Genomic DNA, 16,872 nt, shown 5'->3' on the forward strand with positions numbered 1-16,872 from the left:
ACGTACATATTTACATCATTATTGTTATTTTTTTAAAATTTATTTAATGGGTGTTTTGCCTGGTGTCCATGGAAGCTAAAGAGGGCACTTCATCCCCTGGAACTAGAGTTACAGAAGGTTGCAAGCAGCCATGAGGGTGTTAGGAATTGAGCCAAAGATGCTGGAAAAGCAGCCAGTACTCTTAAACAGTGAGCCATCTCTCCAACTCTCATTTTTATATTTTAACTGCAAAGCTGACTACACAAAGACAATGGCCCGCTCATACCTAAAATAGAATGTGACCCACAACTTACACAGAAAAATAGCTTCTTTTCTAAAACAGTCTAGGAAACCAGATGGTGAGTAACAATTCAAGAACCTACTAGATCTTCATATTCCCCTAGTTTAGTCCCTGCAACTCAGGGCTAACTGGGGAAGGCCAAAGAATATGCCTTCCAAGACAAATCATACAGGATACCCCAGCTCTGTCCAGTGGCTCCCAGCTTCCCCTGGCAAGCAGCCACCGGGCCGGCCTTCTACTAGGTCTGAGTGAGTGGTTGCCAAAAGGCGAGCGACAGCAATTCCTCTCCCCCCATCCCCTAAATAAACAGTTTTGCTTATCCTCCCTTGGTTATTGGGCAACCACTAAGTTTTGTTTTTTAAATATTTATGTGTCTGAGTATTTTGTCGGGGTGCATGTGCACCACGTGTGTGCCTACTTCTGACAGAAGCAAGGGGACTTTGGATTTCTTGGAACTGGAGTTAAGGATGGTTGTGAGCCACGACGTGAGTGCTAGGACTTGAACCCGGGTCTCTGCAAGAGTAATAAGCGCTCTCAACTGCCGAGCCATCTCTCCCGCTCCATCACCGAGTTTTTAATAGCTGAGGACATACTTTTTTTTTTTATGGACATTTTGAACGTTTGGTGTGAAGGAGTGCAATGCTACCAATAAGCAAAGGCTTATTTATCTCCGATTCTCCACCCGGTCAAGGGGAAAGAAACACTGCCTGAGGGACCCCGGTCCCCACAGGGCAGGACCACGGCGGCCGGAGAAGGAAGAACATCCTAAGCACACATGGCCGGACAGAGGAAGAAACGATCGCTAAAGCCCTCGGAATCAAGAGTAGACGCCTAAGGATGCGAAGGGAAAAATACTAAAGCACAACAGCGCTGAGAACCTCAGACAGCTACCGCCGCTCAAAGCTTCCGCGCCCGGGTGTGGGTGTGGCTTCCGCAGATGCCCTCTGCGCCTGCGCACTCGCTGTGACGTCATGTCCGCCGGCGGGATTTAACGGCGGACGGGAAAACCGGAGCGGGCTTACGTGTCCTGCAACATTGCTCCCCTCGCTCGCTCCGCCCCGGCGCTTGTGGTTCCGCCTGCCCGCCTGTGGCTCAGCGCGCCCAGCCTGCTTCCCGCTGCTTTCGCAGGTCACTTAGTCTGAACCCGGGTGTGTTTGCTCTACTAGAGGTGAAGCGTTCATAGCCGGGAGAGCGGGGTCTGGGGCGTCACTGGGTACCGGCACCTTACCCGCAGGTGGAAGCACCTGGGCAGGAATTGGTTGCATGCCCTTCAGGGCGACGCCTTTGCCATCACAGTGCACGAATGCTTAAAAAAAAAAAAAAAAAAACAAAGAAAACAAAGAAAAGAATTCCAGAGTTTGCGTTTTAATGCTTTGGATTAAAAAAAAAAAAAACAGCTGTCAGAAGAGCGTGGAACTCTTTCAAAGCAATTCTAAATTCCAAATTGCTTTTGCAAAAATGAATTATAATCTTTTCCGTGACAGATTATGTTCAGATGATATCTTCCCGACCCAAGGAAGAAATCTATCTTCCCCTGCAATAAGCAGGGGTCGTCTCGGGGGCTTTTAGTAGCTGAGGACTGTATTCTTTGGAAGAGTGTTTGTATCTTTAGTGCCTGACTCACTAACCTCCTTCGATCTTTTCTTGGTTTACCACTAGCATCAGGAAGACTGTTGTGAAGGAATGGTGGGCCACTGAGATGATTTGAATGGTCACGCTGGGTTTTATTTATCTCTGTTTTCAGCCTTCCATTGCCTGTGCTGTCGCTTGTCATCCGTCTCCGTTCCTAACCGTCTTCTGGCTATACTTCAATGCTGTTTATCTCTTGGAGGTTTTGAATTTTGGTAATTACACTTGGCAGAATTATGTTTACAGTAGAAGAAAAAAGATAAGGGCAAGGGCAGGATTTTTTTCTTCTCCTTTTCCCAAATGCCCATTTTAGAAAGCACAGCTAAGCAAAACAAAAGAAATCAAAATCACAAGACTCCTACCTGAAGATAACTGTGGATAATATTTTGGATGTCACTTTTTTTTTTTTTAAATGCTTATCTTGGGCCAGGAGTGGTGGCCCAACACCTCTCATCTCAGAACTCAGGAGGCAGAGACACAGATCTCTGAATTTGAGGCCATCATGAGCTACTTAGTGAGATCCCGGTTGTAAAACTGGATTTAGAATCAGGGTACATACCCTTGGCTAGCCCCTTTTACATAACATAACATAAACTGCCTGTATCTTTTTTATTCACAAGTTTATAATTGCTACAAGATATTTCATTGTGCTAGTGAGTAAAGACTGAACCTTAGTCCCTACACTCTGTGCCATCTTCTTGTGTGGCTTAGAGGACAGCTAACTCATATCTTGTTTTTGACCAAGATGCATAAGGAAGGTGGGATTCGAGCTGTGTGAATTCAAAGATTTAATGCTCCTTGGTTAGGGGCAGGCATTTTTTTCATATTTGACTTATTGAAAAGGCAGAGAAAATAACTTAATGTCTTCCCAATTCTTCTCTCTCTGTTTTTAGGCACACTTAAGAAACCCTCTAAGAATGAAATATGACTGATGACTCTCAGAGAAACTTTCGATCAGTCTACTATGAGAAAGTGGGGTTTCGGGGAGTTGAAGAAAAGAAATCCCTGGAAATCCTCCTGAAAGATGACCCTTTGGGTGAGCCTTATCTGTGCAAGCTTATTGGTTCTCAGTCCTAGTGGGTGTTACCAAGTAAAGATTAACTTAGTAGACCTGAAGCAGTACTTAGTACTTGCTGTATTTTTTGGTGAAGGGACATGTCAAAGTGGTGTAATTTGAGAAAGGTTGAAGATTTTTCAAATTCACTGAGAGGCGAAAGGTTGTGCAAATCTTCTTAAAAACTCAACGCTGCTGAGTGTGGTCGTGCAGAACTTTGATTGCAGCGCTCAAGAGACAGAGGGATCTATGAGTCCAAGAGCAGCCTGGTGTACATGTAAAGTCCAGGACAGCCAGGGGATATGTAGTAAGACACCTCACCTTTAAAAATAACTCAATACTATTTATTTTTAATTAAGCCTATATATTTCCTCTCAATTTCTAGCTGTATCACAATGGTTTCTAGTTTTGCAGGTAAACTCCGCAAAATTATATTTGGAAGATAATCCTTCATTACGCATTGATACTTAGTTTATCTTAAGCTAACAACAGTAGTCTATTGTTACAGTAAAACAGAACCATAGTATAAAGACAAACCTAAGTTGTGTAAAGGGCTTGTTGTTGGCAGAGCTGGGGCTGGAACCCAGGGCTTTGCACATACTAAGACATGCTCTATCACTGAGCAACACTGTATCCCTCCCCGCCATTCTGTATTTAGTAATTCCTGCTAATTTTAGAGGGAATGCAGTGATGTATGCAACATACGTTTCTGTGCTGCAAAAGCGCTGTTTTCGATAGCTTTGTTGCTAGAAGGTGTGGGCTAGAAATGAGACCGCTATGGCCTCAGTTGCTGGTCCTGCGGTGGATGTCTTCTGAAGGCGTCTGAACTAGTGAAGCTGCACTCTCAGGTGCTGTGAGCCCATGTAACATTTTAAATTGTTCTCTTTCTTCCTTTAGACATTGAGAAGCTTTGCACCTTCAGCCAGAGGTTCCCTCTCCCATCCATGTACCGTGCATTGGTATGGAAGGTGCTGCTAGGTATGAGACTGGGGAGTTGGGGAATTTAACTTCCAAAGTATTGAGTGGGATCCTTTGTCATCTTGCAGGCGGAAGAGGAGGATTTGCTTAGATTCTCTGCTGACTTACATAAATTGTGTGCAGTAATTCTAGACTTCTGAGGGAAGTCTTAACTATTCTAGATGGACAGACCCTAGGAGCCTAAAAATTCTTACCTAATTTCTGTGACAGACGAGGAATTAAAGTCTAGGTTCGTAGAACGTAGGGCAGGTGTAGGTGGGGTTGGATAACAGACCACATGCTCCTTTCCTAGTGTATTGTCACAGCCTGAGAACTCCGCAGCCCTCAGTCTGACCATGCAATATGGAGGTCACAAGGGACTGCAAGCCACTCTAGAAAGCTCTCCAGATGGCTCTTTGCTGAACCTCTTGGCAGCTTTGGTGTGCTCATTCGTGTCTGGTTGGGTATGTGTGGTGACCATCTACAGAATTTATGATAACTAAGTTTTCCTCGAAGCATTTTTCCCCCTTGAATTTTACATAAAGACTCTGAAGTCAGCAATTGAATTCCTTCTAAGGGTCCATGTCAGGCAGTTATCACAAGTGCCCATTTCTTCTGGGATACCCTGTGTGTCTTATTAATGGGAAATGTTGTTGTGTCTGTGACATTTCCTGAGTGCCAAGGCCCGACTGGCTTTGTACCTGGGTTTCTCTTACTGTTAGACACACTGGAAATGCAGAGTTGTAACAGTATAAAGGGATCTTTGTAGCCCAAGCTTCAAGTGACACTTTCCGAAAGAGAATCGTCTCAGCTGTGTGGGCTGCTTCTTACAGGATTCCTCCCACTAGAGGGAGGATTTGCGTGGGGGTCTCAGTTTGCCCTTTTCCTGTCCCCTCTCCCTGTGTAGGGATCTTGCCTCCACACCATGACTCTCATGCCAAGGTGATGGCCTACCGCAAAGATCAGTACTCGGACGTCCTTCATGCGCTGACAGTAGTCCGCTTCGTCAACGATGCCACCCCTCAGGTTGAAGTGTATCTTCGCATGTACCAGCTTGAGTCTGGGAAGCTGCCTCGAAGTCCGTCTTTTCCACTGGTGAGTGGTCATTCTCATGTGACGTTTAACGCAACCCCTTTTCTAAGAATTACGTTTTCCTTTGTCTGCTAATGTGTTTGCAGAGCTGTGGATTCATTCATTCTTTGTGAATGTTAGGCAAGCAGTCCACCACTGAGCCACACCTCTAAGCCTTTATTCTTGCTAGCTCCCATTGCACAATGTTTTGCCTTAGGAACTTTCAATGGTTTCTTATTGTCGGTACAATGAACAATGAAAGCAACCATTTTACCTGGGCTCTATGGTCCTGAACGATCACTGTTAGTTATTTTAAATTGTGTTTTGTTTTAGACACAGTCACACATTGCTTAGTGATGATACATGTTCTGAGAAGTGTGTCACTGGACATTTGCAAACATCATGTACTTACATTTGCTCAGACTCAATGACTGTGACCTTACTAGGCAGTTTAATCATAGAGGATCACTATCCTAGATGGGTCCATGGCTGACTAAAATATTATGGGATGCATGACTATAGTCTCAAACTTGAAGGAAGGGCACAAAAATACTACCAAGAAGTTCTATAACTTTTTACTGACATTTCCAGTTATTAGCATTTAGTGACATCTGCTTTGCCACTCTCTCCTACATCTGTACTTTCCTCCCTCTCTCTCCCTCCCTCTTCCTTCCCCTCCCTCCCTCCTTTCTCTTCCTCCATCTCCCTTCCGTCTTTAAAAACTATTTTATTTTAGGTGTATGAGTGTTTTGCCTACATGTATGTCTGTGCACCACTTGCCCGCCATTAGGTTTCCTGGAACTGGAGTTGCAAACGGTTGTGCGCTGCTGGGAACCAAACTGTTCTCCCCTGGAAGAGTAGCCAGTGCCATCTATCCAGCCTCACTTTTGTCTTCTTTTGAGACAAGTTCTCCCCATGTATACAGCACAGGCCAGCTTCCAACTCAATATCCTCCTGCCTCTGTCGCATGAGTGCTGGGATTATTGGCGTGCACCGCTATTCCTGGCTCTGCGCACACACTTCTTTGTATAAGCCACAAGAGAGCAAGCGTCAGTTGTGATGCTCTGTTCCTTCAGTTCCATCAGTCTCTCTGTAGGTGAGCACCGCACAGCTACGAGTCAGCGCTGTGACAGCACCCAGTCTGACCTATGAGCTCCATTCTTATTGGCCCAGTCATTCTCGGGATGCCCTTCATCACAAATACACGAAAGGTCTAGCTGAAGAATCAGTTTTGGACTGTGGGTTACCTTTGATTCTGGACGGGTCTCTTGTCTTTCTCTTTCATGCCCTTGACACTTTTGACAGGTGTTGGTCAGTAATTTTACAGAAAGCCCCCTACTTCAGGTCCGCCTGTGCTCCCTTCTTGTGATACAGGCAGGGACACCCATGGGTGATGTGTTCACAGTGTACTGTGTCGGGAGGCTCACTTGGCTTTGCCTCCTGGAACATCCATTAATGCTGATCTCTTGGTAAGGCAGTGCCTGCTGGGCTTCTACTGGGAAGTTATTCTTTCTCCCTTTGTAACCACTTCTTCCCTTTGTGGGGAGACATTTAAAACTGCTATGTAATCAGCTCTACCTTATTAAAGTTTGGCTCATACATTTGGCCATTCATTGGTTTCAATTATATGTATATATGTCTTTCATCTTTAAGTAACTTTAAGTAAGAAGAAAGTTATAAAATAGCACACCACCTGCATACACCTTCGCTTAGCATCCTCATTTACTGGATCTTCCAAAACCGCAGAGTGATGACGAGAACTTACAAGTTAGCTTTGACACTAGGCTAGGAGCTAAGTTGTACATCTTTTCGAGATCTTACTGCCTGTGCCCTGATGCCCCTCTGACCCCGGACACCATTCTGGATCAACATTACACTTAGTTGCCATTCTTGGTCCTAAACCCACTGGCCTTCAGACTTCTTTGGACTTCTGTGACCTTGACACTTTTGAAGAGCCTGAGTCTCTTAGGGATTTCTCCATTTTCTGATAACTACAACCTGGTTATGCTTTACTGGTAAGGATAGCAAGAGAAATACTGGTAACTTTGATCACTTGGTACAGGTGCTGCCTGCCAGGTGCCTCCCCTGTAAGCTTACTCTTTGTAATTAGTGAGTAAGTAATGGAAAGGAACTCTGAGACTACACACACACACACACACACACACACACACACACACACACGCAGAGTCTCATTGTGTAACCCTTACTGGATGGACTGGTCTGGTCTCGAACTCACAGACCTCTTTCTGCCTCTGCCTACTGACCTGAGTTTTGGGATTAGAGGTGTGTGCCAGCTTCCTGGAATCTGGAGGCTTGTAAATACCCACCCAGTTATTATTACTATTATTATTGCCTAAAATGTTTTTGCGGCTTGAGTTGCCAAATGATGGTTCTCTAATTCCTGAATTCATTCTGGGTCTGTTCGCTGCATCTATGAGTTTCCCTTTGCATTTATTTATTGATGTCATTGTGGATGTACAGAATCCTTTTAACTCATGGCCGACACTATTTTATTGCCATTTTTTCTTTTGTTGTTCAAAATGCTCCAGCTTCGGCCAGCGGGAGCCCTTTCCATCTGACACCTGTGTCTGTCTGATACTCCACTGTTTTGAATGTTCCCTGACATTTCATCACAAAAAGATGCTCCAGGATCAGCTTTTACTTCCTGCACTGCAGCTCTGGCCTGCGCCTTTGTTTCTGGTTTCCTGGGCTGTTTGCTTTCAGGTTCACTTAGTAGACAGGCGTAAAAAATATATGTGAGTATATATATATTCATCCTTGCATATTCATACATGCCAAGTTGTCTCTCATTCTCTCCATATAGATATAGATATAGATATAGATATAGATATAGATATAGATATAGATATAGATAGAGTGTGTGTGTATATGTGTGTGTGTATAAAATATATAGATGTTGTGCTGCTGGGCACGGAACCCAGAGTGTCATGCATGCCAGACTGGTGTTCTACTGCTGAGTTAGACCCAGCTTTTATGTATTAGTGTGTATCTTTCTAAGTTATAATAAAAATCCTGGGTTCACAATGGTAAGTCCAATTCCATCCCAATAGCACAAGGTTATTTTTAGCCTTCCCTGTGGCAGATATTAAAAGTTCCCATTTTCCTAAGGTGTTCGCCTCTGGCTCTTTTCCCAGTCAGTGTCGTCAGCCACTCCTGGCCACTTATTGCAGTTGTCTAGGTATCTTAATGAAGGTTTTATTTATTTGGCTAAAACAGAATGAATTTTTCAAGCAAGGATTTGCATGCAAGCTTTGATTATCTACAAACTTTGTTTTTAATGAAGATTGGGCTGTGAACCAAGTGTGCACCACTTCTAATCCAGTACTCGGAGGCTGAGAGGGGAGGAACTTGAGCTTGAGTCCAGCTACATAGTGAGAGCTTGCCTCAAAAATAATTGACTTATTTTATATATGGCTTATTATATATATATAATATATATTATATATATAGGCAGTTAATATTAGAGTTCCTGTGTCAGATTAGCACTAATAAAGGCCATCCGTTCACGCTGACCACTACGTTTATGAAGAGGCAGAAGAGCCCCTAAATATTAAGTGGTGTTCAGGACAGTCTCGTTTTCCTATTACTCAGCGTCAGCACTGTGACATTGAAAGTACCACATGAGCTCTGTGGTTCTGGGACTGAACCTGTGACCTCTTAGGTGCTAGGCTGTGCCCTGCCGCTGGCTGCATCTCCAGCCCCTTGCATCCTTCATTTTACCTTTCACTAAGCTGCCCAGTTGCAGTCCTCCTGCCTTAGCTCCCTGAGTAGCTGAGACACAGGCCCACACTAGGAAAAGGGCTTCGAGTTCAATAAGTTTAGCTGTTGTGTTAGTTTAAGCAATCAAAATTATAGGCATGATTCATACTCATCCCTGCTCACTGGTCCACGCTTTGGTTCATGCTCATCCCTGCTCACTGGTCCACGCTTTGGTTCATGCTCATCCCTGCTCACTGGTCCACGCTTTGGTTCATGCTCATCCCTGCTCACTGGTCCATGCTTTGAGCCCTGGCACCTCCCCTGCAGTCTCAGGTGCACGTGCTGTCTGATCTGAATGTGGGTGTGGGCCTCTGTCTCCCTGCCTCTCTGTACATACTCAGCCCTCTTATGCTGTGGTCTGAGGAGCATGTGAGTACTGGATCACAGCTGGGGGAAGAACATTAGTTTCCCCTTGGCCTGTCAGAGTGATGGGGACCTTGCCATCTGCAGGGTCGCCCAGGCCAGGCCAGGCCAGGCCTAGGGCTGTGGAATCCTGGAGGTTTCCTTTCCTTCTTGCTCCTTTGTGTCCCCCAATACTTTAACACTGTTTAGAGAAATACACTTCTGTTAATCCTAACTCCGGGCCTTCTTGCGTTTTTTTTAAAACTTTTTTTTTTAAAAAATGATTTGTCTTTATTTTATGTGCGTTGGTGTTTTGGCAGCATATAGGTCTGTGTGAGGGTGTCTGATTCCCTGGAACTGAAGATACAGTTGTGAGCTGCCAAGTGGGTGCTGGGAATTGAACCTGGGTCCTTTGGAAGAGCAGCTAGTGCTCTTAGCCACTGAGCTATCTCTCCAGCCTGACTGCTTGCATTTTGTGGATATCAACAAGCTGAAAGGAAACCTAAGATTGAAGTGCCTTTTATTAAAACAGGAAATTTTTATTTAACTTGGGGCTTCTCAGGGAATAGAATGGTATTTTTTAATTTCCTTTTAATCTTAAAAGTATCAAATTATGAAAGTCTAGATGAAAATGTAAAGTTTTTGTTGTTTTGTTTTTGAGACAGGGTAGCCAGGGCTGCCCTGGAACTCACTCTGTAGACCAGACTGGCCTTGAGCTCATAGGCCTGTACCTCCTTCCTGGCTGTTTTTTGTGTTTGGTTGGTTGGTTTTTGGTGTTGATGGTAATATTTGAAAATAAAATAACTTTACAAATAGGGTTTCAGTTTAATAAGAGTCCTCTGTTGAAAATTACTTGAGGGTTTATTTTCATATTAACAGATCTGAGTAGTGACCTTCTGCTTCCTAAAATTCTGATTCTGGGCTGTGAAAAAGTGAGGTAGAACAGCATTCTGTAGCCATGTGTGGAAGCTTTGACATAATCAGTGTTTTGGAGCCCATTTGGAGTCCCCCAGTATTCGTAAGCTATGTACTGAGACACATTCCAAAGTGGGTGTGTCATCACAGAAGGACCCCTGATCCAACATGGAGACTGTGTGGGAGAGACCCTTCCTTCCCTAACACTGATCCAACATGGAGACTGGCTGTGTGGGAGAGACCCTGCCTTCCCTAACACTGAACCAACATGGAGACTGGCTGCGTGGGAGAGACCCTGCCTTGCCTGTGCAGACCCCACCCAAGAGCCAGCTGTTGTTCAGTCATGCTGACTCCCATGGTTCTCTGTGGCTGCCCTTCCTTCCCTCCCTTGCTTCTTTCTTTCTAGCACACTCTACCGTCTCTGATTTATTAATGGGTCCTCTTTGGGGTGCAGGGGGCAGTGTTCCATTTTCAGTGAAGAAACATATCTTTCCTTCCGCTGCCTTCCTCTTGAGATTCATTGTTAATCTTTCAGGAGCCGGAGGATGACATCTTTCTTGCCATTGCCAAAGCCATGGAGGAGATGGTGGAGGATAGCGTTGACTGTTACTGGGTCACCCGATGCTTCGTGAAGCAGTTAAATAGCAAGTTCCGGGATTCTTTACCTCAGCTGGTAAGGGTTTTGTGTTTTGAATGGGAGTGTCAGGGACACTGTCACCGAGATGCTGCTGCTGTGACAGGTGGGCCCTCTATAGTGGCTTCTGGCAGATGTGTTCTGTAAAGGCCAGAAAGTGTTCCCCATGGAGTGGGGAGACATGGAGTGGGCCCCGTGTTTCCTTTTCTGCTGCTGGAGCACTGTTGGGGTCTCCAGGGCTGGACTCGCTTGCAGCCCTGCCTGCTCTGGAGTAGTCCTGACCCGTCCAGACCCAATGGCTTACCTAGCGTGGTCACTTGGTTAATTAGGGTTTCTGTCTGCCCATGTGTACAGAAGGCCTAAGTGACAGGAGCTCCTTCTCCTCACATACCTTCAAGTGCAGAGCGAGGGCAGCCAGGGCTGCTGGACGGGACTCCAGGCTCCTGTTGTTGTGTTCCAGCATACACACATGTACACATATATACACATGAGCACATGGAGTGTATTACTCTACACACGGGCCTTACCGTTTTTTGTTTGTTTTGTTGTTTATTTCAGTGCGTGGAGAATTTCCAGGCTCATTCAGATAAACTAATGGCTTTCAGTTCTGACTTCCTGTTAGTACTCAAGAGATTTGGAGAATTTCTTATCCCCCCTCCTCCTCCACCAGACCAATTAAATCAGAGTCTCTCGATGGGCCTGGAATTCTAATGTTTCAAGACTTAGGCAATTCTGCTTGTGGCTAGGATTGACAGCCTCTCATTTAGAATCACTTTTCCTACTAATTTACTCAGTGTTTCCCCTTACGAATTTGCTGTAATTAAGTCTAATAGCCTCACACTGACAATAAACACGCCCTTGCTCGTGTGTGCGTGTGTGCCATAGTCTGGGCAAATTTACATCTTAACCTGGCAGGCAGGTCCTGAGCTGGCCTGCTCTCCACTTTGCTGCATAGGTACAAGGCTCTTAAGTCTTGTCCTTCAAGCAGTGGCCCTGCCCTCTCGTTCCATCTGACACAGCCTTGAGGGCCAGTGAAGTTAGTCAGCTTTATATATTTTTATTGTTGGCTTCAGAGTGTGTGTGTAGACACATACACATATATGTATATATCATTCTTATTATATGTATTATATGTCTGCCACACCTCAGCCAGCTTCCCCCCTTCAGGTCTTCACATGATAGCTCCAGATGGCCCAGTATTGCCGTGGGCCTTTTGTAGCTTTCCATAATACCTGACTCTTGCTGTAGACTCTGCCTTAGCTGTTGGATCTGGTTAGTGCAGTTCCGGGTGGCAGCCGTTCTGTTTTGCCTGGGTATTGTCCTGTGGAGTGAGCACTGGAAGAGCCCTGCGTCCTGAGAAAGCCTGCAGTTCCAGTGCGGTCACCCTTGTCAGTACCGACCAAAGTCTGTCGCATTACGATGGACTTGATGCTTCTCAAGCTTTGTCTTCTAGTACTTTCTCTTACTCAGCACGCAGTTATTTTCAGCGTAAGTTGCAGCATGAGGTGGCATTATGTCACAGGAAATGAGTAATCACTTTTGCTGTGTCATCTTTAGCCCAAGGCTTTTGAACAGTACTTGAATCTGGAAGACAGTAGGCTGCTGAGTCACCTGAAGGCCTGCTCTGCCGTGTCCAAACTTCCTTATGATCTCTGGTTCAAAAGGTGCTTCGCCGGATGCCTGCCTGAGTCCAGTTTACAGAGGTATGTGTTTTCCCACCGCATACAGGCAGCTTGGAGTCTGAAAGAGTTCCTGGCCCTTCTGTGACCATCCTCTAAGTTGGAGTTTGCTTCAGAATGAGGAGGAGATGCAAAACTACATCCCCTGGCTATTTCTGTACCTAACGTGGTTCTCCTTGTTGTTGGAGACATGCCTACGAAGCTTGTGGGCCTCTGTGTGGATGCCGTGAGGCATTGGTAGCCGAAACAAATAGACACCTTTGTATGACATCCTCAAAAGAGCTAAGACACATGTTAAGGGTATTTCTTAGTCCCAGCCCCCCCTACCTGGGTCTTTGTGATGTTGGTTTCAAGAAAGAAGTCAGTATATAGAAAGCATTAAAAGAAAATGTGTAACTTAGTACACAGAGTCTACCACCAGCTTCAAAAGTTATAGGAATTATCAAATCATTTTTTATAGTAGGTCAAGGACTGGCTCCCTGGTCTCGGGAAGGGCTCAGTGGGTACAGTTATTTGCTGTACAAACAAGAAGACCTGAGTTTGGATCCCCAACAGCCATATAGAAAGCCAGGTATGATGGCATGTTCCGTAAAGCAAGTGCTGGCAGGGGTATCTGTGGAGACAGGCAGCTCTTGGTGCTCACTAGATAGCCAGTCTCGTCAGCTGGTGAGCATGAGGTTCACTGAGTGACTCTATCTCAAAAAATCAAGTGGAACACAACAGAGGGAGCTACCCAAATCAACCCCAGCCTCTGCAAGTGTTTACATGTATGTGCCTGTGGAGCTACACCCAGGCATGTTACATATACACTCATAAAGAGCCCTGCAATATGTTTAGAGAACCTCCTCTGGTTCTCATTTCACTGGCAATGAAATGACTTCGCCTGACATTTTGCTGTCCTATGGTGTCTGCTAAGCTGGCATTACATGACTATAGCAGGATGCACACCCCGGTGTAGGACTGTCTTTTCCTTCGATATCGGGTTCTCAGCAGGCATTTGGAACATTCTAGCGCAGCAGCGACTTTAAGTGAGCTTCATTTTTTCCCTTATAAAGCTATCCTATCTAGAATCATCTCAGCGGCTCATCTATCATGTTGTTACTGACTGTTTCACAGTTGCTGTCTGAATCATATACCGAAAATGAGTGGAATTTGATCTTACTTTATGAACTGAGATGTCTCGGTAACGCCAGTTTTGCACACCTGTAATTTGGTGATCTCTGTTTTCTAGGGTCTGGGATAAAGTTGTCAGTGGATCCTGTAAGATCCTAGTCTTTGTCGCAGTAGAAATATTACTGACCTTTAAGATGAAAGTCATGGCACTGAACAGTGCGGAGAAGATGATAAAGTTCCTGGAAAACGTGAGCGCTTTGTCTCCCTGGATTTGGAATCTGGAAATGAAGGCAGTTTGGCAGGCCAGGTTTTCCTGTTGTGTTACATTAACAGCGTAGTTTTACTCCTCTAAAGCATTTTGTTGTTGTTGGTTTGAGATTGTGATTTATGCTGTAACTCATGCTGGCCTGGAACGCTCTATATATCCCAGCTGCCTCCAGTTCTTGGTAATCTTTCTGCCCTAGCTTCCTGGGATGCTGGGATTACAGTCACGCACCTCACTCCTGGCAGGAAAAGAAAGTTACTTTTCCTTAACAGTATTGCTGTCTCCCTGTTTCTTTGGGGATGCCAGTCTGCATGGCAAGCCCCTTACTCAGAGTCCTGGGGTATGGTGTAGTGGGGTAGCCTTCTCCCCAGTGAGCACAGCAGGACCAGGAGGCGATGTGAGTGAGCACTGTTGGGGTTCTCTAGGCCTTTTCCTGCCACGGGGGTAATCCTACCTGGGGCGCTTAATGCCTTTGTTAGTGCGTGCTGAAAAGGCCTAGGGAACCAGCTCCTCCTCCCGCTTAGAACCTTCTCTCCTGGGTAAACAGTACAGAGATCAGGCCTGCTGAGAGTACAGCTTGGAGCGTACTCAGAGCCCCTCCCCCCTTAATTAACCAGCTACACGTGTGAAGTGTGGTCTCGTAAATAGTAAGAGCTAAGTGAATGTGTATGTGCTCATTAAGTGAATCACCACTGCTGTACTAATTAGCGGCCAACAGTGCCAGGCATGTGCCAGGCAAGAGCTCCCTTCGGTCATCCCACGAACAGCTCTGTGAATTTGGGATGTTGTTTAGAGAACAGTGCTGAACCTTAGGCAGCCGAGTACTTGTCCAAGGCTACGTGGTGAGTGGGGACGGAAAGATGGCCTGGTACCAGAGCTACTCAGTATGTCCCCAGGAGCATTAAATCATTCCGAATCTGCTACCACCTTCCAAAACCAGAGAAAGCTCCATGGAAACAGGTCTGCCACAGAACGAGAGAAGATCCCGAAGGAACAAACACAAGGAATTTCACTTGGATGCCTTTGTTCTTTACAGATTCCTCAGGACAGCTCCGACGCTATTGTGAGCAAGGCCATCGACTTGTGGCACAAACACTGTGGGACCCCGGTCCACTCAGCCTGACAGCTTGTGACGTCATGGATGGTCTGCAGGCCCTCCCTGAGCACCCTGTCCATGTCGTTACTAACTGTATAGAAATGGTAATCTCGCTGTGGTGCTCAAAATGCTCCCTCCACCCCCACTCAGTAAAATAATTTAATCACAGTGCCTGGTGCAGCAGTGTTGTGAAGCAGCGTCTCTTGGCGACATCCACACACAGCTCTGGGGTGATATTTTAAAAGGGTAGTCAGGAAATCCCTCCTGGTCCTTAGGCAGCTCAGGTGCAGCCTGGGTATCCAGTGAGAGGTACAGTGAAGCCCGCCTCCCTCTGATGAGCACCAGGCACAGGTTAGAAACTTAGACGGGCCTCTTTCTGGAAAAAGAACAGCTTTCTTTTCTCGGCACTTCAGATTTGGCTTTTGCCTTCTGTTGACCTAGAACGTGTGCTTTCTCATGTCTTGCTAAACTGACTTACAAACAGTCCTTGCATCTTATATGTTCCCTGCTTCTTTTGCCAGCTGGAATGAAGTCTTTTTTTGAGACAAGGCCTCATTCTATACCTTGCTTTCTGGAACTCATTATATAACTGGCCTTGAACTCCTGGCAATCCCCCCACCTCAGCCTCCTGAGTGCTGGGATTACTGGCACGAAGCTTTTATTGAATAAAACACCTCTAAATTTGCCTTCTGGGAGAGATCGCTTGCTTGATATTTGTATGTCTCTTGACGTTTTCTAACAAGTCATTAAATGTCAGGTGACCTTTCCAGCACCCTCTGCTACCACAGGATTAGGAGAGGTGGCAGGCTAAGGTTAATAGCCAGTGATCCCCGGCCCTATTCTGTCACATATGGTCACCCTTCAGGAAGCCTTTGATGACTTTGGGACTGATGAATAAAATGGGGCCCTTGTTGCAGACTTACTCAGCTCACAGTCTTGCAGGAATGTGGGGAGCACATCAGAGTTTTCCCCATCCTCCTCCCACACAGTGAGGGAGGATGAAATTAGGGAGTTATACTTCTGAGAACCCAGTCCCTCCCTGACGTGTGAAACAGCTACCGACAAAGGACTGAGAGGAAACAGAGCCATGAAACCAGCTGGTCAGCCTGTGGGTACCAGACAAAGGGAGTCTTTTAAACGGACTCAGAAGCAAACCCTCTTCACACAGATTTCCACTTGCAGTCAGTATGTTAAATGCTTCTCCGCCAACCATTTCTTTAGTAACCACTCAAGTAACCTGAAGAACTTTGGGGACATAGGGGAAAACACACACAGAGGAAACTCTGCCCCAATTGCTTGCTTCCTAGTGATCATAGAGAACATGTGAAACTCACAGAGATATGATAAAGAAATTGTGTCCTCACTGTAATGGTAAAAATAAAATGCTGTGGATTCCCAAGTGGCTGCAGTGGGCCATGAGTCCCAGGCAGGGAGCTACATGATGGGTGAGAGACCTCAAAGGGGCAGCCAGTCCCACCAAGAGAGAAAGACAAATGGGCACCCCATGAGACCTCGCCACAGGTCTCTGAAGGTGGTTGGTCCCCCGTAGGGAGCCATGCTGTGGGTGAGAGACAGAGACGTGGATAGGCTCGTCATGCAGAGTGAGGCTGGATATTTATTTAGTGGGTTATGGAGGGGAAAGGGGAGAAGAGCAGACAGAGAGGTAGAGAGAGAGAGAGAGAGAGAGAGAGAGAGAGAGAGAGAGAGAGAGGAACTTAGGCTGGAAGCTGAATGAAGATCAGTTTGCCTCAGCAGGGGAGGTAGTGGGCATGGCTTGTCTCTTAAAGGGACAGGACAGACCATTTACACTCACCCCTCCGTGTGTGTGTCCACGTGTGCAGAATGAGTATACTTGGATATTTAGGGTGGGTTAGGGGGGAGAGGGGAGAAGAGCAGACAGAGAGGGAGAGAGAGAGAGAGAGAGAGAGAGAGAGAGAGAGAGAGAGAGAGAGGAACTTAGGCTGGAAGCTGAATGAAGATCAGTTTGCCTCAGCAGGGGAGGTAGTGGGCATGGCTTGTCTCTTAAAGGGACAGGACAGACCATTTACACTCACCCC

The 16,872-nt window shown here is 45.9% G+C and overlaps 1 protein-coding gene across 6 annotated transcripts; it reads left to right on the forward strand.

Annotated features, from left to right (window-relative positions):
• The first annotated feature begins 1,255 nt into the window (after window positions 1–1,255).
• Tbc1d7 (TBC1 domain family member 7) lies at window positions 1,256–15,500 on the forward strand. Of its 6 annotated transcripts, none has more exons than XM_050142700.1 (9): window positions 1,259–1,408; window positions 2,025–2,124; window positions 2,803–2,945; window positions 3,861–3,941; window positions 4,828–5,015; window positions 10,564–10,701; window positions 12,220–12,365; window positions 13,573–13,702; window positions 14,756–15,500. In XM_050142700.1, the coding sequence occupies exons 3-9, from the start codon at window positions 2,834–2,836 to the stop codon at window positions 14,840–14,842; spliced, it is 882 nt and encodes a 293-aa protein (XP_049998657.1). In that variant the 5' UTR covers window positions 1,259–1,408; window positions 2,025–2,124; window positions 2,803–2,833; the 3' UTR covers window positions 14,843–15,500. The 6 variants fall into 6 exon arrangements, with proteins under 6 accessions (XP_049998656.1, XP_049998657.1, XP_049998654.1 ...); XM_050142702.1 differs by having other exon boundaries at window positions 1,272–1,448; XM_050142701.1 differs by having other exon boundaries at window positions 1,272–1,428.
• Window positions 15,501–16,872: the final 1,372 nt, after the last annotated feature.

The sequence above is a fragment of the Alexandromys fortis genome, unplaced genomic scaffold (genome assembly GCF_014885135.2).
Source record: "Alexandromys fortis isolate MF-2015 unplaced genomic scaffold, M_Fortis_MF-2015_v1.1 scaffold_5, whole genome shotgun sequence".
Lineage (NCBI taxonomy): Eukaryota > Metazoa > Chordata > Mammalia > Rodentia > Cricetidae > Alexandromys > Alexandromys fortis.

Coding starts and splice junctions, on each gene's coding strand:
- Tbc1d7 (XM_050142699.1), top strand. CDS start 2,834: ATGACTGATGACTCTCAGAGAAACTTTCGATCAGTCTACTATGAGAAA. Junction 2,946..3,860: donor CCTGAAAGATGACCCTTTGG/GTGAGCCTTATC, acceptor TTCTTCCTTTAG/ACATTGAGAAGCTTTGCACC. Junction 10,702..12,219: donor GGGATTCTTTACCTCAGCTG/GTAAGGGTTTTG, acceptor TGTCATCTTTAG/CCCAAGGCTTTTGAACAGTA.